The 26,233-nt window shown below is 53.8% G+C and overlaps 1 protein-coding gene across 3 annotated transcripts in view; it reads left to right on the top strand.

The window, feature by feature from the left end:
* MYT1L (myelin transcription factor 1 like) overlaps positions 1-11,886 on the top strand; it is a 136,866-nt gene extending 124,980 nt beyond the window's left edge. For 2 of the 3 annotated variants that reach the window (XM_032652890.1, XM_032652889.1), the window contains exons 18-21: positions 336-427; positions 8,206-8,309; positions 11,284-11,427; positions 11,746-11,886. In XM_032652890.1, the coding sequence (XP_032508781.1) occupies positions 336-427; positions 8,206-8,309; positions 11,284-11,427; positions 11,746-11,886 (481 nt within the window). Of the gene's footprint in view, positions 1-335; positions 428-8,205; positions 8,316-11,283; positions 11,440-11,745 lie in introns of those variants that run through there. The other variant, XM_032652891.1, reaches the window with a different exon arrangement.
* Positions 11,887-26,233: the final 14,347 nt, after the last annotated feature.

The following is a 26,233-nucleotide window of genomic DNA, read 5'->3' as shown; positions in this document are numbered from 1 at the left end:
GAGATAGGCGCTCCCTAAAAGTCCCAGGGGCCCTCAGAGGGCTCATCTCCCTCCCGCCCGAGCCCCAGCGGTCGGACCTCGCCCCAGGCCACACTGTGGCCCTGTGCTGCGTGTCCGCCCTGAAGTCCGCCATCCACAGACACCAGCCTGTGGGCACAGCCGGCCCTGCCCACCTTCCGCTCTGGTTTCCCATGTGCAGGTGGCCCTTTGTCGGCAACCAGCCCAGTCGGGTGACGTAGGGACCTGCAGCTCGCGGCAGTTTTCCCTGCAGGCCCGGGAAGCCCGCCCCCCCACCCGGAACCTGCGACTAACTCCGCCTCCTGTCTCGTCCCCAGCTTGTCGGGATGCCCGCGGGCCACGTCGGCCATGAAGAAGGCGAAGCTGTCGGGAGAGCAGATGCTGACCATCCGGCAGCGGGCCAGCAACGGTAACCGCGTGCGCCCAGCGCGTCGGGGCCACGGCCACAGCCCGGCCGTCCTCGCGGCCCCAGCATAGCCTCGTCCCTTTGGGAGGGGGCAGCGGTCACTCCCGCCCGGGCAAAGCCGGTCCACGTGGGGGGAGGCGGCCTCCCCACGGCCCTCCGCGCTGGGCGCTGAGTCAGGGGCCCTCGGGCCACACGCAGCCCATGGCTGTCTCCCTGACCCTCACTCTGGGGCGGGAGCTGGCGTCCGTCTGTCTGCGCAGCCCTGCTCCCTGGCCCGCCGCAGGAGGCGCGCAAAGATGCGGGCGGAGCGCACGCGGGGGGCTCGGGCCTCGGAGCCCGTCCCAGCCCGGACTCGGGGCCCCGGGTCCACGCTACAGTCAGTTTGTGACCCCAGACCAGCGCTCGCGGTGCTTTCAGGGCCACGGGGAGGGGAGGAGAGCCTGAATCTCCGGCCACTTTCCCGCGAGGCCCATCCTTTCTGCCTTCTCCTCGTGGCTCAGCCATAAATAAGGGTCCTCTTCACAGTCTGTGGGGCGCTGCGTTTGTTGAATTTTTGTGTTTTCCCGTTGGAGACGCCACTGTTGAAAAGGCCCCCAGAGCAGGACAGGGGTGCCGTCTGGTGTCCTGGGCGTAAGGAGGCCGTGACACGCCTTAGGGAGGAAACCCGCGTCAGACAGGCTGCTGGCCGAGACTCCAGTGTCAATGAATCAGTACACCCATTAAATGAGGACGTGTCTTTCACAGAAACACACGCACTGGTGCGCTGATGCCCGTACTGCCACCAGAGGCTCGCGGGGGCGTGACCGCGTGTGTCCCTGGGAGCTGAGGTCCAGCGGTCACTAGTGCAGTGTTTGCAGCGATCGGGAGACCAGTGCAATTGTAATCCCTCAGCAGAGTGGCCTGTGAGAGGCTCCCTCTCCCAGCCCCTCAGGGGACTTTGTGAGGGACGGGGCTCGGGCAGAGCGGGGCCTATAGTGAACGTGCTGAAGCCTGGCAAGGTGCCTCCCGAGCTCCATGCTCCTCAAAGGAACCAAGTGCCGAGAAACGCGGGTCAACCCCGTGCTGGACACCTGGACCCGCCGCAGGTAGCTCGGGCCCCAGGACTGGGTGGCGGATGGGGCCGACCCCTCCCCGTCCGCTTCCCGGGCTGCCCCGCACCCAGGATGCACGCAGACAAGGACCCAGCCGTGATGCACTCCTAGCCTGGAGACGCCTGGGGCCCGGCCGCTGTCCTGAGGCCTCCATGGCTCACCGGACACTCATTCTCGGTCGTGCGGACAGCACGAGGGGCTCAGCAGGAGACGTGCCTCGCCCTGCCCCCCCCCCCCCCCCCCCCCCCCCGGTCATTTACCAGGAAGACAGTCAGGGCCACGACGCTTCCGCCTGAAGGTTCAAGTCCCGTGAGCCCCGCCTCTGCTCAAGGCGGCTCAGGGGCTGGAGATGGGGGGCGGGCACCAGTTAGACGGAAGTTCTCAGACTCACCCGCCAGCGTGAGGAGCCCATCCCGAGACGCCAGGGTCACCAATGTCCCTTCTCACTCAGCCATCGAGGGGCAGGGCGCGTTGCCAGAGAGAAAACAATATGCGCTGAGCTCTTTCCAAATATTTAGCCGACATTTCACCCGCACAACGTCCCCGGGGCTAAAGCAAAACTCCTTCTGCAAACCGATGTGAGTCTGCGCCAGCTCATGACTCCGGATAGACGGAGCACAGTGCAGACCCAGCGGGGAGAGAAGTGGAGAGGGCAGGTCTGCACACCCAGAGGAGGAGGCTTCCCAGCGGGCGGGACGGCCGGGGAGAGCGGGGAGTCCTCCGGGCTGGCACCTCTCACGGGGGCATCCGACACTCAGAGTCCTCCTTCTGTAACTGCTAGTCACAGCTGTTAACCAGAAAGGACTCATGGCATCTGGGAGAGGAACCAACCCCAGCCTTCATCCAGGCTGGGCACCCGGCTCCCAGCTCCACCCCGGTCAGTGGGGTCGCCTGCGGGGTTGCCATCCACCCACCTCTCTGCACCTGAGCTCAGCTTCCTGACTTTAGTCTTCGGAATGTTTCTTCCTGCTGTAGGTTCGGTCACTTGCTTGTCCACAGACGAGGACCCGGGGAAGCCCAGGTCACCTGGAGATGAAGCAGCAGAAGAGGGGCAAACCCAGGTCTTCCCAAGCCCAGTCCATGCTGGAGCCCAGGGCTGGCGGTCCCCTCGCTTCTCACCTGTCGGGGCACCTTTTCTGCCAAGATCAGGGCACTTCCTAGTAAACCCAGAGCACACGTCATCCCGTGGATAAATGGCCTCATCCCCGTGTGTGTCTGACCAAAGGGCAGGACTGCGGGAAATTCACTTCTGCTCTTTGGGGGTCGGGAGCTCAGCAGTCACTGCGCCTGCAGCTGTGCCCGACCTTCACGGTCAAAGGCGTGGCCCTCGCTCTGTGTGAGGAGAGCCCATCGCTCACCCTCTCATCTCTTGAACACGCTGAGTGCAGACCTTACCCGAGGCCACTCACGCTCCGTGTGTAATGTGTCCTCTTAACGGCGACTGAGCACCGCGGCCAAGGGACCACCTGGAGCCCTAGGGCTGACTCGGGCCGGGCCGCTCCTGTCCTGGGATCCGGCTTTTTCTCCCGAGTGTCTATCTGAAGAGGGAGGAGTGCATGCATCTAAAAGTCTCTGAGGTTTCCTTCCGGCTCTAAAATCCAAGGCTCTTTCTTTTTCTTTCTGAAGTTTAGAGAAGAGTCTGTTCCCATCTCTTCCCCGCAAAGACTCTCACTATTCTGTGTCTCCCCCTGAATGATTCCACATCGTCGGTCAGCTCTCCGGGCAGCTGGGGCTCTGCGAAGTTACCAGGGGTCTCCTCCAGGACCCTCTGCACACGGTCACTCCGGGCCTGTGAGCATCTCTGCCCGGAGTTGGGCTGCAGGCGGCTTTGGGGTTTTGCTTTTTTGGTTTTAGTTTTTGGCCAAGCCTTCAGGAGAGAAGGAAAAGAAATAACGTTTTTCTGCCCTTCTCATCTACTGGCTGGGATGGTGAGCTGAGGGAAGGCCCCCTCCCCTGCCTGCAGCTCTGTCCGGGGATTTCATGCACTTATTCATTTATATTCCCATCAGCCCCAAGCGTGGGTACTGACGCTCCCCTTTACCAAGAAGGAAGAGGAAACTCAAAGCGGTGAAGAGGTGAAAGCGGTGCCAGGCGACCTGTGAGGGCACACCCGCAGCCAGGGCCCCGCCGTGCCCCAGTGGCACCGAGGGGCCAATGAGCCTACCTGGCGCTCTCCCCTCTCCAGAGGCGGGCTTCACAGCCAGGCACTTGTGCCCTGGGGCTCTCGAGGGTGACCTGGGGGCACGTCCACATGGATGGCTTTAATTCCAGACCCTCGAGTTCCACGTGACTCACTAGAATCCGACAGTCTGAGAATCTGTCCGTCACCTGCCAGGTCTTCCCAGCTTCCCCACCGTCACGGAAGAAAGGCTGCTCCCGAGTCCTGGACTCACACACGTGCAGACACTTAACGAGGAACCACTCACGAATGCTGGGCTCCTGAGGGCGCCCCCCAGCGGGCAGGAGGGCAGGTCCAAGAGCTTCAGGAGGAAACGGTGCTGCAGCCGGTGCTCCTTAGTTCATCCAGGCAAAAGCTCACATCTTCATCCCTCCATCCATCCATCCACCCGTCCATCTCCTAGAATAAAATTTAGAGACGGAAAGGTCACCATGGGGGCCCTGGCTAGCGCTTTATTGGGTCTATGGTGGCCTCTGTTGGACGGTTGATCTGACCTGCAGACTGTTTTGATAACGAAGCCTGATTTGCCACTTAGTTTACACAGTAGATATTTTTTAAATAAATTAAACACTCAGTCCAAGGCTTTGATGAAAATATACTGAAAGCACTCTGCAACATACAATTTTCTAGAAATATATACATTTTTGGCCACTAAAGTCACAGTAAAAACCATCAGATGGCAGTTTTAGGACTTGTGAGGGAGAGGTGTGTCTTTTTAAAATTCTTTAATTCAACAGGTATCGAAGCCCGCTGCACTAGACCACATACAGTATTTTTTCTTTCCTTTTAACTGTTTGTCAGCTCATGTGGACTGGGTCAGCAGGACAAAACCAATCTGTGCTACTTTCCGGTCAGAGCAGAGATGGGCCTGCAGACACCCCGGTGCTGTCGGGCTGCTCAGACAACACGGCACTTAACATTTTTCTTTGGCCCCTGTTTGGCGAGTCTCGCTATAGCTCAGGTATCTTATACAGTTAGCTTATTTCTTACAGCCACTGTGACAGATAGGGACCTTTTTAAATGGAGGGATTTGAGGTTTCTAGGAATTAAGGAAAGTACTCACCACAGGACCCTTAAGTAGCAAGATATGGATTCAGATTCCAGGTCTGTCGTGTTTCAAAACCCGGCTCTAAACCCCAGACCTCTAAAACCTCTCATCAAGGCAGTTCAGAAATGCTTCCAGCTCGGTGCTTTGTGACGACCTAGAGGGGTAGGATAGGGAGGGTGGGAGGGAGACGCAAGAGGGAGGAGATATGGGGATGTATGTACACGTATAGCTGATTCGCTTTGTTGTACAGCAGAAACTAACACAACATTGTAAAGCAATTATAATCCAGGAAAGATGTAAAAACAAAAAAAAGAAAAGGAAAGGAAAGGAAAGCAATGCCACCAGACTTCAGGAAATCTCCCAGGACCGTGATCTCTGTCCCCTGCTTAGACGTTGGTTTTCCACAAAAGTTAAACAGAACATAATAATTGTTGGAAACTCTTTCATGAAAATTCAAACCAGTGAAATGGGCTCCCAAGATTTCACCTATATTCCAGAAAGACCACATTCTTGTCTCATAATTTTATCAAAATTCTTCTAAGTTTGCTGGAATCTAGCCTCAAGACAAAGATGCTGACGTGACGGTGTATTTTACACGCTTCGCTGTATATTAGGTACCGCCGATGGGGTGCTCCTGACAAGTGAATTAAGGGGGTTTAATTGGAAATTCGAGGCGTGCTATTCTCTCCCACCGTTCTCTGGGTTTTATAATAGGGCAGTGATCTGCAAACCGCCAACCCTGAAATGGATTGTTTTGCTTACAACTCCACTCACTTCTCAAGGGAAACGTGAAATCTCGGTGTTGGAAACAGGAAGTTGCGTAGCACATTTTTCACCCTTCCTACCGCGATTATCCAGAATCAGACCTCTTGATCAAATAGCTCTGGGGGTGTACCGGGGGTAGCTCCCCAGGAAGAGCTGCCCCAGCCTCACATACAGACTCTGGCAGGAGGTACCTCCGTGACACGCAATCACGTCTGCTCTCTGACACTTCCAGTGTCACATGCAAGTAAAAATGAGACATTTTATTTAATACGTGAGAGAAGACTGCTCCTGTATTAACCGACGCGTTTCCTTTGCACAATGTATTCTCACACTACAGAGAGGCCCAGAGCCATTGCCTGAGGGGCCTTGTGGAGACGCGGCCCCTCTCTCAGCAAGCGCCCGTTCGGCAGAACATTCGAACCGGTAACGGTGGCTTCAAAGAGAGCCTGAATGCAAGCAAAGCTCGGGAAACCTTAAAAGGCAGCTGCACCTCAGGGTCCGAGAACCGAGGGACATCCTCTGGGCCTCTTAGGAAAATGCGATGACCCTCTCTTCACACGGCTGGTCCTCAACAGAAACTGCAAAACACACCCGGGAAAAGAGAAAGTTTTAAACTGTTCAAATCTGAAAAGCTGAAGAACTATGACATGAAGAACTTGTCCAGAAATCATAACAGAAATTCACTTGGAAAATCTGACGACCCTCACAGCCCAAGGATTCAGTTTTCACAAGAGATGTTCTCCGTGTGGTTGGAAGCCCAGCAATTTAGAGGAATGTGTGGCGAATCCTCGTTAAATGATAAACTGCCTCATGGTTTAGTTGTTTTACAAGTCAGGATTTTTATGCATTTATCGTGATTATTTTTATGCATTCTTATCTTGAGCTATACCTGAACTTCAACTACGGAAGAATAATTACGTTGGCCACAGCCTTGATGGAGACCTCCCGTGTGCCAGGTTTTTTATATACCCTGACTCAGTCAATCCTAAGCCCTAATTTTGAGAGATTGCCATAAAGACCTGGTCACATATAAAACGTGGGGGAATAGCGGCCTCCACCCGAGAAAGGGTGAACCTCGTTTCATTCCTAGCAGTATTTGTTATTATATCCTTTATGACCTGCTTTCCAGGGTACATTTGATAAAAAGGAAGACTTTGTTGTTGATGTTCTGGACCTTGTAAGACGCTGGCAGAGAAGCACCTTGAGGACCTAAGACGCTGATCAGGGGTCATGGACGAGAGAGCCATCACTCTGGTTAAGGTCACCCCCCGTCCCCCTGGGTGACGGTGGGAGCACAGCAGGGGGAAGAGGGAAGACTTGAGCAGGTGCTCAAGACCAGCTCGTCCGTGAGCCTCGCTTCACACCTAAGACAGGTCCGTGGGGAGAAACGATTCAGAAGGAGGATTATTAAAGGGGAAATTAAACTGAGCACGATGACACGCCCCTCCTGCTGCTTTTATGAGGAGACATAACGCCGTGGGAGAAATGCGATTCTTCGCAGGAAGATGCTTTACTCTTGAGGATCTTTTTTTTTTTTTTTTTTTTTTCCATTTCGCTAAAAACAGCAGCTGAGACTCAGACCCCCAGTCTCTCTTTGCTTTGTCTTCTCGACTCCTGGGAGGCGAGGAACCCTCCGTGGAGGGTCTGCAGCATTCCAAGTTGTCTGGGGCCTTCCGTCCCAGGCGGACTGGACCCCTCTCTCTACAGAGCTGGACAGCGGCCCCCCAAGTTCCCCCAGGTGCCGTGCGAGGGACAGGTGTGGTCGTCCTGTAGCTTCACTTGCCGGGTTCCTGCTCGTCCCCTAGGGACGCTCAGCCGTGGGATACCAGTGTCAAACACCAGAAGTATCGGGATCTTTCTGACACTGGCGAGGCCAGGTGGCCAGCAGCCAGCCAGGCGAGCTGGCCTTGAAAACGCCCCTTGTAAACCCTGACAATTGCCCCTGCAGCCCAGCCAGGGCCCCGCTGGTGGCTGCACAGCCCCCCTCCTGCAGGACGCGGCCCAGCCAAGCTTCACGCCCTGGCCATTCAGATGGGGGGACGTGTTTATTAGTTAGCTGTCAATATTCAGAGAGCCTCTGTGACCACCCGCCTGAAGTCTGTCACTGCTCCCTCATCCTCCCACAGGGGACAGCTACCTCAGCACCCACCGAGTTGGGTTTTTGGTTACCGGTCTGTTATCAGTTTTCCTACCCAAAATCTAGGCTTGCGGAGGGCAGGGACCCTGTTGGCCTCATTTTCAGATATGTCAGCAGGCTCCTTCCCAGACTGATGGGGGAGAAAGAAAGAGGGAGCAAGACAGAGGTGCAGACAGAGACAGGGAATAAACACAGGAGACAATTCACAGGCTGCACTGCGTAAATCCACGTCCAGGACGAGATGGTTTCGGCTGGAGTCGTGGGGGGGGGGGGGGGGTGTCACACCCTGAGGCTCTGGTTAATCGTCCCAGGGAGACGGAGCCTTTCAGTTTGGGGGGCCTGAGTCCCCCCAGTTGATTTTTTTCTGTTTTTAGGTGCCTTAATTGTAAGGAGGGTGGCAGTGGGGATAGAAGGCACACAAACTGTGACTCTAGTTTTTAATTCACGAGTATCCTCTCCCAGCAAATTCGGTTCCAAATCTAGAAAGAGCGACACCGCCAGGTTCTACCTGTAGTGTTCCCAGGTGCAGCGTCTCTAAGCCCCTCCCCTCCGCCCTTTCAGGCGTAGAGAACGATGAGGAGATCAAGCAGCTGGATGAGGAAATCAAGGAGCTGAACGAATCCAACTCCCAGATGGAAGCCGACATGATCAAGCTCCGGACTCAGGTAACAGTTTCTGAGGCCTCAATCGAGCCGCCGCCTGCGCTGACGCCGCGGAGCCGAGGGCTGCCGCCATTTCCTGTTTCCTTGCCCGGTTTTCCCTTTACTTATTCACCTTTTTTCTCAGTGTCCTGCTGAGATCATTTCAGTGGCAAAACTTGCTGTGACAGAGGGGCCGCCGGCCGGCTAGTTTTCCCTCTTGTGTTGGTATTTTTAATGACACGTGGTTATGAGTAGACGGTCCCGAGGAGCGCTGCTCCTGCAGCGGGCGAGCTCTTTCCCCCCGGGATGCAAAGGCCCTAAGGTCATCACGCGGTAAACAGGAACAGGGAGCTTGTTCCTTGGGTTCCCGGGGGCCGCTGCTATCCGTGGCCTCACAAGCCTGCCCGGAGGGGAGGGGTGGAGCCTTTATTGAGCACCTACCAGATGCCCCATCCCAGGGGCTTTGGTCCTATAGCCCAGGTGCCCACAGCGGTCCACATGGTAAGTGTCCACAACTCCCGCTGCACCTGACTGCTCAGCCAGGGCCGCAGAGCCGTGGGCCCAGCGCACCCAGTTTGCCCCTCCACAGGCCTTCCCCGCCCCGGCTCTGGGAATGGGGAAGCACTGCAGCCACTCACAAGTGAGGCCAGGGATTCCTGTCCTGTTCGAACCCACGCCCTCTGTGGCCTGGACCTGCCCAACCCCAGCCATCCCCTCGGGGCATCACAGACTTACTGGGATTCTTGCCCATGGGCTTAGCGGGCAAGGACAGGTCCCTGCTGGTCCCCGTCCCCGCGGGCACAGCCTCTCCAGGGAGGGGAGCCCTCCAGCTATGCCCCCACCAGGGTCACCACAGGGACTCCAGGGCTACCCTTTCGTGCCCTCGGGCGGATGTGAGGCTGAGGTTCTCTGCCTGACCGTTCTGTCCACTTGTTCGGACACCAGCCCACCTGCTGACCACGGCCTCACCTCCGGCTGTGCTGCAGCCAAAGGTGTGCCTGAGACAGGCAAGGGTTTTCCTTACCTTTAATCCAAAACCACAGCAGGAAGGGTGGAGGCCGTGCCACTGGGCTTTCTGGTACCCCTCACCTCCAGCCGGGTCAGTGACACCGGGAGGGAGAGGACCGTGCTGCTGCGTTTTGTCCAGCGACTGGAGGTGAAGACAGAGCTCTCCAGGCCGCACACCCCGTCCACACAGGACACATGCATGGCCCCCAGAAGCCCCGTAGCACGGCCGCTGGGATAGTTAGGGAGCGACGGTCACCGCGCCTGATAGCCCCGGAGCCCAAGCCCCAGCTGTCAGAGCCCAACTCTTACCTGTGTTACCTGAGGGCTCCAGTGAGCCTTCAGTGTGAAAATAGCTTCTGATTCTGCTGCTTCAAAGGCACTGAATGGTCAGTCTGACCCGCACCTCTCTCATTTTACAACTGCAGAAACTGAGGGAGACCAGGGTCCTCGCAGGGTCCCAGGTCCAGAGCCTGGACAGAGTTCATGGCCTCTCCATCGAAAATGCTCAGAACTGGGGCCTTCCCTGGTGGTCCAGTAGTTAGGACTCTGCGCTTCCACTGCAGGGGGCAGGGGCTCGATCCCTGGTTGGGGAGCTAAGATCCCACAAGGCGCACAACATGGCCAAAACAATAAAAATATAAAACAAAATGCTCAGAACAGTATGAAGAATTGTATACTTTTTTCATATCATCCAATCAGTGATTGCTGAGCTCTATGTTTGTCTCTTATAAATCTTATCTTTATCCTGAGCCAGGTCTAGCTTTCGTACAAGCAGGCACACACCATCCTAGCGGCCTCCTCCCTGCACTGCAGGAAACGAGATGTCCCTCAGACACATAGTCGGAGGACACGCTGCCAGTGGCAGGGAGAGGAAGAAGGTCCCCATCCCCAGGCGGAGGACCCTGAGCCAGGGCCGGGGGCACAGAACCAGCCGCGTGCCCTGCCCTCCCCCTGGCTGTGAGCGGGGAAACCCTACCTGAGACATCGGAGTTTAGAGCTTATGAAGCAGAGATTCAGGTGACTGGGGGCAGCCGGTGGTTACAGCGTGAAGGCGCTAAGGCGGTGAGCTCGGTGCACGTCCGGCAACTCTGTCTTGTTTCTACGCATCCCCTGTGATGCTGACCTGCGGCTGCCAAGCTACACAGGTGCGGGGGACCCACAGAGCCCGGCACACGCTCTGTGGCTGCCAGGAGCCCCCGTACCCGTGTAACCAGCCTTGACTACAGCATCCAAGCTGCCTATTCGCTTCCACGACTGTGTCCCTGCAGCCCACGCAGATGGGGGCAGCCCTCCTGCCTGGCCGTGTAGTAAGTGCTGGTTGTCTGGTGGCAGGTGGAGGCCAGAAGGTGCCACGGCAACTGTTAAAATCTCTCTGGAATATTAGAGGAAGGAAGAGCTGCCCAGGAAGCCACGGTAGACCTTTATCCGATGGAGGGTTGCAGAGATGTCATACATGCCGGTAGAGACACCTGCCTCGACCCCGAGGAGAGGGCAGTGACGTGCCTCACAGATAAATCAATATTTCAAGACTTACCTGTGCAGAATTAAGTTCAGGCTAAAAAGAAGATGTATTAGTCGCCACAGTGCATAAGAGACTAATCCAGATAAAGAATCCCATCAGGCCAGCGGAAAGGCCAGGGCGGGACGAGGACACAGTCCTCATGTGATCCTCTATGCACAAGGACAGGCAGAACTTTTTAAAACATTGAGTGAAAGTCAACACAGCCCAGGAGTCAAGCCCACGCTAACGCGTGAATCCCCTTTCGGAAAGACAAGCCCTTAGAGTCCAGTTGCCATGTGCTCAAGTGTGATGACTCAACGCACACAAGACAATGACCCTGAAAATGACCTACGCTTCACGTGGCAGCCTCCCGATTTAAGCAGAGAGGTTCTTCCTCTGCCTCGGGAGCTGAGGCCTCTCCCTGTGGGACCGGGCGCTTGCTCCCCAGGCCGGCTCGTGTTACATGTCCCACGCATCTGTGCGTTTCAGATCACCACCATGGAGAGCAGCCTGAAGACCATCGAGGAGGAGAACAAAGTGATCGAGCAGCAGAACGAGTCCCTCCTGCACGAACTCGCCAACCTGAGCCAGTCCCTGATCCACAGTCTCGCCAACATCCAGCTCCCGCACATGGTAAGTGACTGACCGCGCGGAGCAGCCACCGGAGGCCTCGTGCGGTGCGCATCCCAGAGTAGATGTCTTTTTCTTTTCTATTTTCACCGTTCTTCGAACTTTGGATATTTGCGGTTACCTCCCCCAAACCATAACGTTGATTGCTAGAGACTCTGGCGGGGCTGAACCAGTAGATCCCCTAAGATTAAGCCTCTCTGAAAAGGCCTTTTAACTATGCTAAGGACAGTGGCGATATGCTATGATACTATTTTATGCTGATGTGAATATCCTATTTAGAAAGTAAAAGTTGCATATGAACTACTATTTAATATCTCGTAGGATCCAATCAATGAACAAAATTTTGATGCATACGTGACTACTTTGACGGACATGTATACAAATCAAGATCGTTATCAGAGTCCAGAAAATAAAGCTCTACTGGAAAATATAAAGCAGGCTGTGAGAGGAATTCAGGTCTGAACAGCTGCTGTAGTGATGGAATCTTGCTTAAAAAAAGGATGCCTCTTGTTCTTTGCTGCTGTAATTTACCAGAAAGTGTTATATATTTATTTCTGTTTGAAACAGTGTTATGCTTACAAGACTTCATAATGATTTCATGTCTTGCTTTAAAGATAGTACCTACAGAATAGTTTTGGAATACATTCACATTTTTGTACGTTTTCATATAAGCTGACATAGTGTGATATGCCATGTAACGTTTATAGCTGCTAATGTATGCACATTTGAGGGTATATATATTTCTGAAGAGGTAAGCCGATCAAAATAAATAGAGTGTAAATTCTTTTTAATGCCTTTAGTGATTAAATGTTTTAGTATTTTGAACTGAAATGGACAAAAAACAAAAACAGCTTTGAGTGATCATGTGGTGGTCCTGCAGCCACCCTTTAGGTGTTATCATTTTGCCTCACGTTGGAGGATTTTACGGAATTTAAGAAAAACATTTCGTGTGCATATTGTTTCATAGCAAGAATTGGTCGCAAAAAACAAATGCTTTATTTTTGAACAATGCTTGGAAATATTATGTGATTTTTTTGTTTGTTTGTTTTAGGAGGATGGTGTATGGTGGGGCAATAAATGAGGTTTTTTGCATTCCAAGGAAATGGCATATGGATTAACTGTAAGAAATGAGATAAGTAATTTATTGTAAGACAGCACCAAGCCATGGAAACTTGGCAGAAGATTCAAAGCAGCTTAAACAGCACTTTTTAAACTAACTCCTGAGCATTAATTACATGGTGTGACTATGGGACCTTCAGTTAAGACAGGGGCCTATTAGAGGTGGATGACCCGAAGACTTCCTCTTCCATTCTCAGTACCCTTTGGAACAAACTTCTTTTACCTCCCCGAGAGTTCCGTGTCCCTCTGAACTGTCTAACAGAATCTGTGTGTTTTCATTTACGCTCAAAAGATCACTTAAGACTATTTACTTCCCCTTCCACCTTAAACAGAATTATTCTTGCAGTTGTTGTTGCTGTTATGATGTCACGTACGGGGTTGAAGGCCCATGATTTGTGAGTCCTCGAGCGACTGGGCTGATCTGTCTGCTCGCCTGCGTGGGCCAGCAGCTCCGAGAAGTGCCCTCACCCCACGCTGACTTTGAATAAGCCCGGGTCCTATTCAGAGTCAGGACGAGTGTGCTCCACTGTCCCGTCCCGTCCGCTGGAGACCAGTTGACCGTAGAACGTTTGCGTAGCCTTGTTTGATCTGTCATGACCTTCTCTAAGAATGAATGCAATCAGATGTTGAGAGTAACTAAATATACTTCAGCACTTTTTTGCTTTACACTAGATCATCTTAGACTCATTTGCACCCTGGAGATTGATTGTTTTACCCGACGACTGCACTACGTGTTGCATAGGACCACTTTCCACGGCTGCGCTCTCCCCTGCTCGCTCGTCCCTGGGACGACGTGTGTCGTGTTTTCCGATTGCCGTTGACTTAATTTACATGTAATAGCATTCTTCCTTCCATGTCTTGATGTTATGCAGGAAGTACAAAAGTACTTAAAATTTTGTTATGAAAAAAAAAAAAAAAGATGGGTTTTGTAAAAATAAAAAAAAAAAATATTTTTAGCAGAACAGGACTTACAGGGTCATTGCCCCCACACGTGCCAGTCGACTATTTGCACTTACCTTGTCCTATATATCCGTACGGAGGTGTGCAATTCCCGTGTCAGTAGCCTCGTGACACTGACCCTGGAGGAATCTGAGGAGGCCTCCCGGCTGACCCGATGACGCTAAGGGAGATTACAGGGACCTCACAGCAAATACTCTGATACAATACTCAACCTCGGTATATATATATATGTATAAATATATGTACATCCCAGCGGCACTTTAGACTGCTCACTGTACAAAAGCTTACAGTTTTCCAGGAGGACTTTAATAATTAGCTGGGAAAAGATTACGTCATGACTTGGGCTCTGCAGCCCCTTCTCTGGAGAGCCCTTTTTCTGTTGTGTGATTAGTTGTAGCTGCCCTGCTCAGAATTGCCTTTTTGAGAACTGAAGCCAGGTGCTCTGCGTCACCTGCGGCCATATGTCCCATCCAGGGCCCCGGCCTCCTTGCGGGGGGGCCCCCGTTGTTCATATTGGCACATGCATCTCCCCGCCCCGTCGTGTCTGCAGCTTCTTGGCCAATATAGTGATGCTTTTGGTAGAGTAATAGGTAGTGTCAGTTTGGGATTCTAATTGTTCTCACCTATGTACAATGGAAAGGGGTTTTAAGCACAAGTCTGCTGCTCATCTAACGTTGGTACATAATATCAGATCAAAAGTTACCCGTGACTATTATATAAGGACCACAACAGTGTCACATATTAGAATGCTGACCTTTCACATGGAACTATTGTGAGTCATCAGAGTTTATTTATTATAACTTACTGTTCATATTCACTTCTAAGTTAATTTAAGTAATCATTTATTAAGACAGAATTTTGTATAGATATTTATCGTGCTCTCTGTGGAACTGAAGTTTGATTTATTTTTGTACTACACGGCATGGGTTTGTTGACACTTTAATTTTGCTATAAATGTGTGGAATCACAAGTTGCAGTGATATTCATTTTTAAATTGTGAACTTTGTACAAATTTTGTCATGCTGGATGTTAACACATCTTACTCTAAATAAAAAAGGTGTTACCACATTTGTGGCACGACGGGTCTCTAACCGGGTGTGCATCTTCACTGGAGTCCGGAAGTGCCTGCTGTCTGGGGCCCCGCGGGACCCCCGGGAACGTTTCTGCCCAACGCCGGATGCTTTCACTGTAACGTGTTCGGAGGTTTCGTTCTCTACTCCGAGGCCCCTGAGAGCAGATGCGAGCAGCTCAGGAGGCGCCTGTGCGGAGCCTGTCTGGAAGCCACTCTGCCACACCAGCGGTCACCCCGCCCTCTCCCCCAAGGTCACGTCACACGCAGGCGTCTCCCCAGAACAGGGACGTCCTCACTGCCACGGTTATCCCTCTAGATATGACATCGTCATTACGTAACACGCGTCCGCGTCCCAAAGTTCCCACTTGAGCCAAGAACGTCCTTTACGGGTTTTTCCAGATCTGGTGTCACGAGGGCTCACAGGCTGCTTCCGGTTACCACGTCCCCACCCGCGGTCCCTTCACTCCCCTGCCTTCCCGGGTCTGCAGGACACAGAGGTTTGAGAGGTGTCCAGGTGGTCAGCTTTGTCTGATGGTTCAGTTCCCAGGAAGACGCTGTGTCTTTCTCAGCACCTCCCATCTGGGGTTCCGGGGGCCACTCGCAGTGTGATCGGTGCCCTGGGAGCACCGTCACCATTGTTCCTTCCACACCGTCAGCAAGGATCACCCACAACCCTTAAATTAGCCCCCAAATATGATTTAACAACGATGAGTTACCCAGCTGCCCATCACCTTCGTTAGTAAAGGTAACCCTCTAAAACTCCAAAAACACTCACCTGTACTAGACACAGTCCCGCAAAATATAAAATTTGAGGAAGAGACCCGCCATACTCTTTGTTAAATCCAAAACAGAGTCCCAGTGGCGTCTTCTGCTGGTTCAAGGCCATCCGAGCCCCTCTTCCCAGCGAGCATTGTTGATATTTTATACCTAACAGCTTGGTCAGCTGCATCAGGGCTGACGGAGGTGGGAGGGTGGAGGGTTGCTTTCAGGACGCTGCCACCTCTGTCTCTCCATACCTTGGGGTGCACCTCTGTGAAAAGCCCCGTCTTCAGGATCAAACGCAGTTAAAGCAGATGGTGGTGCGTCAAGGAGCTGCTGGCAGTGGCTGAAATCTTTCAACTTGATGGTCGAAAGCCGTTTTGCCCTCGCCTGAGAATTGGTATAAACATCTTGGAAAGCAGTAGAGCAATAATATCAAAGATCTCATAAAATTCAAATTTCTGACCCAGTAGTTCCAGAAGGTCCCCTAAAAACACCAAAGCAACCGCAAATGCATTGAAATAAAGTCCTGTTTCAGAGGAAGGTTTGAGCAGCTGATGCCAAATGCACCTCACGGAACACTATGGCGTTCCTAGAAAGGCTGGTTATAAAGACTCAGTGATAAGACGCTTGTGATAAAGCCGGTGAACAGTACAGAAAACACGCTAAGGAGCAGCTGAGTGGCAGCAAGTTTGGGCCAGGTCCACCTGTGTTAGTGACTGAGAGACCCGCGATTCTCGTGGTCCAGCCGTCCCCCAAGCCTGCGGAAGGGGGATCTGTCCAGTGCCGTCCTCGGTCTCCTCCGGGAAGCCCCGTCACCAGGAAGGGAAGTGATGCCCCTCTTCCTCGGGAGGTAGCCTCTCCAGGAACAGGAGAAGCCTTTACTGACGGCCAGAGCATCTCAGCTCCCCGAAGGCCTAAGTCCCTGCACCGTTAATCTGGGGCCATTTCTGCTGCGGGAGACCTGGGTGCACTCAGGGCTCCCATGAGTAGAGCTCTCCCTCCACAGCCTGAGCTCCAGTCCCTGTGGCCTCCTCAGCAAGGCAGAGCAAAGCAGGAGAGCCTTGGGCCTTAAGCAATTTTAAATATGCATCAGGGAAAACAAACTTTCTTCATTGTCTTTTTTCTTTTGCATTTACACCGCCTTAGATCCAGAAGTTTATTCACCAAAACCATCACACAGATTCTCTCCACGTGATCAGATTACGAGCCTTGCTCATTTCCTTCTCTATAGGGTTCTGTTTTCCCCAGTTTTCTTTAGGTGTGATCGACATAATCAGATCTAAGCATCATCATCGAGGAGGGTCATGTGACCCCTTATAAAATCAAGAAAAAATGCCATCTTTAAGGAATTCTCTAGGTGATGCTGGGAGAACACTGCTCTTTATGGCTGAGCAGGTACTGCTCCCGATGGGGAGGTCTGCACGGTCAGGGGAGAGAGGAGGCCAAAAGGTAGAGAACCTTTGTTAGGCTTAAATTTTTCTTGTCTTGCCATAAAATATGAATTTTATTCCACATTAATAGGCACAGGTGTTACTGCTCCCTTGGAGCTGTATCTGCCGGTACTGACCCCCAAAGCACCTCCCTGAAAGCTTGCTTTTGGACCCTCTCTGCTTTCCATCTGCTTCCCCGTTGCTGTGACCGGATTGGTTGACTACACTAGAAGCAGCCGGACCTCCGGCTTCCTCGTTCCCATCCTGGGCGTTAGGAGAGCTGGAAGTCTCTGGAGTTCGCTTGCTTTGTGAATTAACATCTTATCATTCGCTGGATTGCCAAAAATTTTTCCCCGGAGCCCAATGAAGTGTTGATTCGAAAATGTTCCTAAATGCTTTAGGCTTATCTGATGCAAAGCATGAAAGATTAGCTCATGGTCACATGTTTAAAGTTCTTTTATTCCTGCAGAATAAGGGGAGGATCCCTTTCGCTTTCCAGAATGAGAACGTCTCTCTGGATGTCTGGATTTGAATCTTATCTGTCTCATTCTCTGACGCGTGAAAGGCTTTGGTGTCTTAGCCCCACCGGAAGCTGCCTCTCCTCCAATCTCTGGTCCTTCCTCTGGCAGCTGTCCTCCACGTGTTACCGAATTGATTTGTATGGACCCTGCTCAGGCCGCAGCCCGGCTCCCTGCCTTAGCAGGAGAGGGTTCTTTTTCCCTTCAGGATGGAGAGGCAAAACCAAAGTTGAGATCAACACAGCACAAGCTCTATATGGAGAAGAGGAACTAAATTCACAGATAAGCTTCTCACCCACCTGGCCAGAGAAATTTACTTTAACCAATAAAGACAAAGGGAAGCGGAGTGAGGCTGACGATGGGGAGGTGCATGCATTAGTCTACCGGGGGAGGAGGTGGGGCTTCCCCCACACACAAGGGAGTGCGGTGCCATCCCCTTTTTATCGTTTTCTGGTCCTTTCTGTCTAATCATGTCCCACCCTGTAGGTGTGTCATTTATATGCGAATGTAGTAAAATCAGTGTACAAGGAGACTGGGGCTCTGTTGGAGGGCAGACTCCTCGCCATCTGGGCCCTTGTTCTGAGACAGGAAGCGGGCAGGGCACAACCTTTAAAAGAATGACAGCCACCGAGGACACGACATGAACTGATTAGAAACAACTAGGTCCAAGACGTGGACCTTGAGCCTCAGTATAGGCTCATTGCAACATATCAGCTACATGACACACCCCTAGGTGCCATGACAGTTCTGAGACTGACCATAAAAGGCCAAAAAGTGGGCGGTGGCCCAGTTCCTGGAAATCCCCGCCCCTTCTCCAAAATAGCTGGAATATTCCTCCCACTCATTAGCCTATGAAATTACCCAGCCGGTAAAGACTAACCATCCCATATTTGGGGGCCTCTCGCTTTCTGAGATGGACTGCATTCTGTCATGGAATGTGTATCTCTCTAAGGAAACCTGCTTTCACTTTACGATGGCTGCTCTTGAATTCTCTCCTGCACAAAGCCAAGGACCCTCACCTGGCGGCCGTGCCCGGGAGACCCAGGACGTGACCTGGAACATGACCATCCTCTCACACCCTACTCTTTTCTGCAACAGTTCCATCTGCTTTTTTTCTCTCTCTCTCATTTGTTTGTAGCTTCCTTTCTTGTCTCTGGACGCTTTAACTTAAAGATTTACGATCGCCCCATCTAAAGGCGGGGGTTGACGGGCTTTGAGCAAAGGTCTGGAGCAGCTCCAGAAGCACAGCTCTTGTTCTCAGCATCTCACCTCCCTGGTACAAAACTACGTTCGTGGCGCTGTGAATGAAAAAGGTTGCTGCCGTATCAGTAAACACAGGACGCTGCAGCCATCCTGCCACTCAGGCTGCCCCGAAGGTGAGACCTGAGAGGACTCAGGATGGAGGCAAAACGGGCTGCAGCCACCCTTGCGGTGCCCCCTGTGGGGACTCGGGTTGGGAAAGCACAGGACACTGGCCCCAGGTAGCGGACGTGCGGCTCAAAGGGATGATGTCAATGAGCCTGGACTCTTGCATCTTCCCGTATGTAGAAAAGTGCTTAATTCCTTAACTTGAGACGTCTGGTTTTCTTTAATTAACAGTCATCTTTGATGTTCCGACTGCCTAGACTTCGTGGCAAAAACCCCTGTAGATCCTGGCTCCCCCCTGACCTCTTGTGAGCGGTCCCTCAGAGCTCTCTGAGAGGCTGTGTCCTGGGCTTAAGTCCTCAGCAAGTCCACCCAATAAACCATAATTCCTAGAAGGCCGTGTGTCTCCATCCTGAGTTCCCTCAAGGTCCACCATAAGGGCATAGGGGTAGCTTCAGTGGCTGGATGGCTGGAGCATCCTTTGTTCACTAATATGGCAGTGACACTTTTCATTGATAAGGGAAATCTCCATTTGTAAGGGGGTCTCCTCTCTGAGCTTGGGGAGAAGGATGATCCCAGATTCCCAGAGACCCTCATCACCAGGAAGTGCTGACTTAAATCTGCACGACGACCTTATCTGTCTGCCGTTCTGGGTCCCCTTCCCATAACTGGCCTCCACAGGCTTCTTCCTCAGATTTAGCTGAAGATGGCAATTAAACCTGAGTTCTAAACCACCTCTTAGAGATGCTCACTTCCCTGGGTGTCGCCCCTGAGTACAGTAGGCACACCCTTGGATAAACTTTTGATTTTTTTTCTCTCGTTCATTAGTCTTTCATCACTAGGCCCCCAGCCAAGAGCACAGGAGTAAAACCAAGCAGGACCCTGTGGGGCCCTGCCGGGTACAAAAGCCTCTCCGTGTGCCCCAGTTCTTTGTAGTGTGCCAGGGAAGAACAAAATCTGACTCCATGTTGGATCTGTTTCTTTGACTTTAACTTTTGCTTCTGGTCGCTTTTGTTATTATAATCATACATAATGACCTCCCTTGGAGAACCCTAACCCTCTGTCTGAATGTTAAACTGAAGTGCCTTTGTTCAGCTCACAGGGAAACACCCTGACCCTGCCCACCTGTGAATGGCTGCAGAAAAGAAGGAATTAACACATCCCCTCCCTGAGGCTGGCCAAGCCAGGAGATATTTTACAAGACTTACGGCCTTTTCACTTTACATTCTCACCTCCTCCCCCTCTCTGTTCTATCAAAGAAACTGGCATCCAGCCCCCCCCCCCCATAAGATGGTACTCTAAGACATTAATCTGCCGTCTTCTCGGATGCCCAGCTTTCTGAACAAAGTCACTATTCCTTGCCTCATCCCCTGATTTATTGGCCTGTTGTGTGGCCAGCAGAGCGAGCTTGGACTCGGTAACAATAGGAAAAAGGCTTCAGCCTCCCAGACCTTCCCTTTTTTCCAAAGGGTAGATTCCAACGGTTACTAATCCAGGAAGGGAGGGGATGCAGAAGCACCGGAAAGGCAGTCAACAAACAATAGTGCAGCCTTGGGGCAGTGTCCTGGTTCCTCCACAAGGAATATACATAACAGTACCTCTGAGTTCTTCTGCAGGAACTAAGGCCTCCACCCGGATGGAGGAGGGTAACTTCAGGCTGAGCGCAGGATTCCTGGAGGCCCACCTGCTACCTCACCACCAGCGAGTCAGAAGAAAGTCACACAGCCTGCAGTCCTCACCCCGAATTCTGCCTATACAAACGCTTTCCCGAAAACCCCTGGGGAGTCTGAGGTTTTTGAGCACAAGCCACCCGTTCCCCTTGCGTGGTCCTGCAATAAACCTTTTTCTCTGCTCCAAACTCCGACGTTTCAGTTTGTTTGGCCTCAGTGTGTGTCAGGTACACGAACCTGCAACAGAAGGGCAGAGGGAGAATTGTCCTAAGAACAGGCCGTGTCTTGGGACCCTGAAATAGTCAGGGTCAACAGCAGTCTGAAGGGGAGCCTAGGAAAGCGATAGTTAAAGCGAAGCCGGAGAAATTCTACTCCAGCCCTGGCTCTTCGCAGCAGGTGATGACCCTGCTGAGCCCTGTTAAGAGTTTTCTCAAAAAGACCCGAAGGCCAACTGACAGCCTGGCTTCCAGCCCCACTCAGGGCTCTTTGCGTGCCTGGGCCTGGGTCCCCTCGGCACCAGCTCTCCAGCGGGAGCTCTCCGTCCACCTCTCCCCATGCAGCCACACTGGCATCCCTTCTGGAACATTCCTCAAGTGACCAGCAGGGTGGAGTGTGATGCTTTCCACCCAGAGATCGGGCTTCCACTCAGTGTAGGTGAGGGGGTGGAGGCTGCACTTGCCCCCCTGGATGTGCCAGTGACGCTGGGCAGAGCCCTCTGGAGTCTGTGCTGTGATAGCTCCAGGGTCAGGGGAACACGAGGTAGAACCAGAGGCTTAATTCTCCCTGTGGAAGACAGCAACTTCCCGTTTCCCTTTTCTTTCGGAAATCTTTCTCGGGCCTTTTCAGATGTGTGTACATCTTCCTAATGGCTAAAGTAAGCCTCTGCCCTCCTGGCAGTTCCCCCAGGACCTGAGAGCGTCTCTCTGACTGTGACCCTCTGGGCCCAGGCCTGCTGTCCAGACCCCTGGGAGGAGATGGGCCTATGGTCTCCAGACTCCAGACTGCAGTGGGTTGTACGCAGCAGCCACACAGAGCTGAGGTTTCCCCAGCTTTGTGGCCTCTGAGCAGGTTGCCTGTGATGCCATCGCGTCCTGGCTCAAAGCCGGGGAGGGAGTAAAGCCAGGCCCTCTGTCCTTCTGGCTTTGATGGCCAGTCTGTGAAGTGAACGGACCGCAGGCGGGTTGTAGCAGGAGGAGAGGCACAGACGTCGGTTAACTTTTAATATAACGTGAACGGGGCACCACAGGATAAGCATGAATGAGACGTGAGAGTTTATGCACGTCTTCGTTGAGGAGGGGAGAGGATGCAGGCCTCCGAGGGGAGAGCTTTAAGAAAAGATGATCTTAGGAGGTGGGATGGGGGGGTGATGGTTTGTGACCGTTCGTCTGTGTGTGGGGTCACTGCCCCGTCTCCAGTCCTGTGACAGGAGTCATCCTGGGCGGTGAAACCCTCGGGGAGGGGACCCAAGATACTGTGGCTCCTGTCGGAGGACCTGCCTAAGCAGGTGAAGGGGGGCAGACCGTGACACCCCAAAATGCGCCGCCTCGGCATGTGGGTTATCTTGGGCTGAAGGCAGCCAGGACCCAGCAGGCTCGTCTGCAGCCGACCTCGGCCCACTTCTGAGCACCCCTGGCTCAGCCCTGGGCAGTGGGGATGTGCCGCCAGGCAGGGTGCTCACCTGGGCCTGGTGCCGGCTGGGCTGCTGTGGGCGGGGTCTTGTGGTGGACGGGTGGCCGCGGGCCGCAGGGCGCCGGGACCCACAGAGGCCACCCTGTGGCCTGCTCAGGGCCGAGCCCCAGCCCTACCGGATGGTACCTCCTTCCACTTCAGCTCCCAAAGGGGCGGTCAGAGAACCAGGGCTGAGCTCACTCGCGGCTGTGTTGATTTCAGTCTAAAACAGCTCTAAGTGGGTGTATTTAGTCGCTTGCCTTCTTCTCAAAATTTAAATGTAAAAAAAGAGGCTCTAGCTGACCTAACGGGAAGCAGTATAACCCGCTGATCGAAGCTGCAAGATAAAGTGGGTGCAGGAAAGGGTGCGTGTGGGGTTACAACTAAACACGGGGGCGTTTGTCCACAGGAACGGCTTTAACTTGGGAAAAGCTGATCTTAGACCCATTTGGCTGAGAAGTTGTCCCCGAGTTCATGACAATAAAATGAAGCCATGTCCTCACGGCTGTGCTTCCATCCCTGGCATGGAGGTTTCAGACAGTCGTGAAAGGAGGAAGGGGGACCCAGCATTACCGACGTCCTTATCTGGAGGTAGGGCACAGAGCACCAGTGTGCAGGCCACTGCGTCTGCCTGTGGTCCTTACAGCCAGCTCTGCATGCTAGAGTTTCACGTTCATCTGGCTGAATAAAGGTCCGGGCCCTTCCCTTCCGCCAGCCAGGAGCAGCCCTGGTGAGCAGGACCCCAGGCCACAGGGTCAGGGCTCATCACCACCCCTGCCTGCTGTCTCTGTCCCCCTGAACCCAAGTCCCGCCCCGAGCTCGGGATGTGACCTTCTCTGGAAATGTGGCTGCTGCAGACGTAGCCAGAGTCAGGAGGACGGCATTACTAAGGTGGCCCTGAGCCAGCGCGTCCTCATAAGGAGAGGGAAACACCGGGTGAGGACAAGTTTGGGGGAAGGTCTTGTGGCGACGGGACCGGGGCCGGCTGGCAGTCTGCAGCCCTCCTGGCAAAGCCGGAGAGAGGCTGGGACGGATGTTCCCTCTGAACCTCCAGAAGGAACCTTGGCCTCTGGAACTGTGGGAGGACAGGTTTCTGCTGGTCAGCGGTACCCGACTGTGATGGTTTGTGGCAGCAGCCCCAAAACGGGCTCTTGGAGTTACACCCAGGTCAGCCGGGGGCCCTGCTCCCCTGGGCTGCCAGCGAGTGGGCAGGCGTAGGGCAGGGAGATGCAGGAAGAGGCCCTTGGGACTGGGGGGAGGGGGGCTGCCTCAGGCACAGCCAGGTTCTCAGGGGTGACTCACCGTCTGGGAATGGCCCCTAGGCCTCCAGACTGGGGGCCACCCAGACCCGGAAAGCCTCCCCAGCAAGGAGAACACTCACCCTGGCGTGGCTGACGGCTCCCAGGCAGGCACCCCCGACAGCCCTCACTCAGTCCTCACGACAGCCTGCGTTTCGAGTAGGAACTGGTCTTCTCCTGTTACAGACGGGAAACCGAGGCCCAGAGAGGGCGAGAAAGTCGCCAGGCGTCGCAGAGCTGCCTCCCAGCTTGCCTTGTTCCAAACCGCACGTTCTTTTCCTCATAACTCCTCGAAGAGGCAGATGGGGAGACGGACCGGTAGACGGGCGCAATGTCACTCTAGAAGCAGCAGCAGGAAACGCGGACCGTCCTGTCCTTGGGGGACCCCGTGGCACTACGGAGGAGACGCAGGTGTCCTCTCAGCAGAGCCTGATGCACAGGGGGCTCTCGGGGTGAGGACAGCTACCGAGCAGGGGAGACACTGGCCATCGATCGCCTGAGGCCCAGGAAGCCCTGCAGTCTGAGGGCTGACTTGTGTCCGCAGCTGCAGGCGGCTTCAGGAGGGGCGGAGTGCCCGGCATCTCCAGGAGCACGGCCCCCGTAGCCCTCGCAGCCCTAGCGGGTCTCCGGAGAAGGTCGGCAGCCACTGGGGGGTGGGGGGGCATGCAGGGGCCCAGTGACATCTGGGGGTGTCCCCAACCCCGTCCAGTGCAGTAGGCGAGGCTCACAGGTCAGTCAGCTTCCTGTCCCCTCCCCTCCCTCCCTCCCTGGATGAGTGACAGGTCCTGGGACATGTTACCCTCTCTGCTGAGCATCGGTGTCTGCATTTGCAAAATGAGGATAGTAACACCTCCTCAGGAATGTCTCAAGGCTCAGGTGTCCGTGCACCTCGGTGTGAGCAGGCCCTGCCTCGGAGCCTGTGTTCAGACACTGGGAGGACGGATCTCATGTCCCCACGTCTGCCTGATCCACTGGAGAGCTCAGCGATACTGTTCACAGAAAACAGACGATGGCGGTAATCTTGGCTCCTTTGTCTGCACATCTGAACAACTAGAGCTTGTCAACCAGCACAATCACACCTGAAAGGGCTGTTTGCTGCAGGACAGATAACAGGATTGCGGGCAGACAATGAGGTATGGAGAGTGGTCATCAGAGAGAAATGGGAAGAGTCACCAGGGCCTTGGGCAACAGAAAACTTGAGTGGCTTTGATGTCTGCCCGTGATTCCCCAGGAAGGTTGAGCTCCTGGAGGTGTGAGGCCTCCGTGGGCCTCTAGAGGGCAGATGCAGGAGATGCTGCACAAAAGGTGCGGGAAGCACACTCGGCTCCATGTAAGAGCTTCGTTACTAAAACATGAATTCCTTCCGGCCTGAGCGCCAGTCATTGCACTGGCCACTGCTGCCACACCTCCATCCAGAGTTCTGCAGACGGCTGTGTACCCGACACACATGTTCAGGGAGACAGCACCACGGATGGATGGAGGGATGGATGGAAGGGTGGTGGGTGGATGGATGGGTGGATAGAGGGATGGAGGGATGGAGGGATGGAAGGAAAGATGGAAGGAAGGGAGGGAGGGAGGGGAGGTGGGAAGGATGAAGGAGGAAAGGTGGGAGGAGGGAGGGATAGACGATTCTAAGGAAGTGGCTCACGCACTTGTGGGCACTGGCAGGTCCTACATTTTACAGGCAGGTCAGGAGATTAGAAACTCAGGCAGGAGTGGATGCTGAGATCTTGCAATAGAACTTCTCCAGGAAGCCTCAGTTTCTACTCTAAAGAACGTAAACTGAGTGGATGAGGCTCACCCACATTATGGAGGGAACTCCTCTTTGTCCAAGTTCACCAATGTCAATCTCATCTACAAAATACCTTCAGCACAACACCTGGATTAGTGGTTGATCAAATCACGAGGTGTGACAGCCCAGCAGACTGGACACATAAAATTAGCCGCAGCTGGTGCTGAACTGAAAAGAGAGGCTGAGACTGTGTGCTGCTCAGGACGCCTGCACCTGGGGTGGCAGAGGTCGAGAAATTTGATCTTTACCCACTTATACTGGAGAGGTCCAGAGACATTCGGATGGGGGGGTGGGCAGGGTCAAAGCAGTGGCACCTTCTCTGCCTGCTGCAGGGAGCATGGACCTGGTAGACCGGTGTGGGGTGGCGTCTTGGCGGTGGTCCAGGGCGATGGGCAGGGCCAGGACCGTCGGCGGTTATAAGAGGGAAAATGGAGGAACAGAAATCGACTGAGCCACAAGGAACAACCGGAATCCACAGGGTTTCTCAACCCCCTACGTGTGGGTGAGCACCAAACAGGCCACTTCTGGGTTGGAGGGTCTGAGAAAGCAGTTTGGAGGATCACATCAGCGATCCAGAAGAAACCAGACATCTTTCAGGGAAAGTAAGGCTTTGGGTTCCTGTATTTAAGTTTGAAATTCTTGTGGGGCGAGCAGGCAGCACTTGTAAAGGAGTGTGGAGGCCTGGGGGGATTTGTGACTGGTTAGCACGGGACCCCTGGCTGGCGTGGTCCGGGTCGCTGGAGGACTGGGAAGGCTGCTCCCTATGGTAACAGGGATGTCAGCGTCCATGACAAACGTGCACCGTCTGGAGGGGCCTGAGCCAGACCCCAGCTCAGCTGCCCGCACATGCAGACGCGGGGCACCGTGTAGGTACAGGAGTTTACTGACACAGCAGCAGGAAAGCGCCCTGTCACCCCAGTCCTGCCGCAGCATACCTGAGGTAGAACGCCCCCTGGTCACACGACAGTGTGGAGGTCAGGACAGACCCAGGCTTCTCTCTGACGCTGGGACTTGGTGATCATGTGTCTTTGGACACAGGACAGCCTGGACTTCCTCAACTGTTACACGCAGAGCCTGGATCCTGGAGAGTGAAGTGTCAGAATGGGGCTGCAGACAGACAGAAGAACGTGGGACTGCCTCCCCTCCTTCCCACCG

Source organism: Phocoena sinus, chromosome 13, assembly GCF_008692025.1.
Source record: "Phocoena sinus isolate mPhoSin1 chromosome 13, mPhoSin1.pri, whole genome shotgun sequence".
Classification (NCBI taxonomy): Eukaryota; Metazoa; Chordata; class Mammalia; order Artiodactyla; family Phocoenidae; genus Phocoena; species Phocoena sinus.
This window is presented reverse-complemented; position numbering and strand designations above follow the sequence as displayed.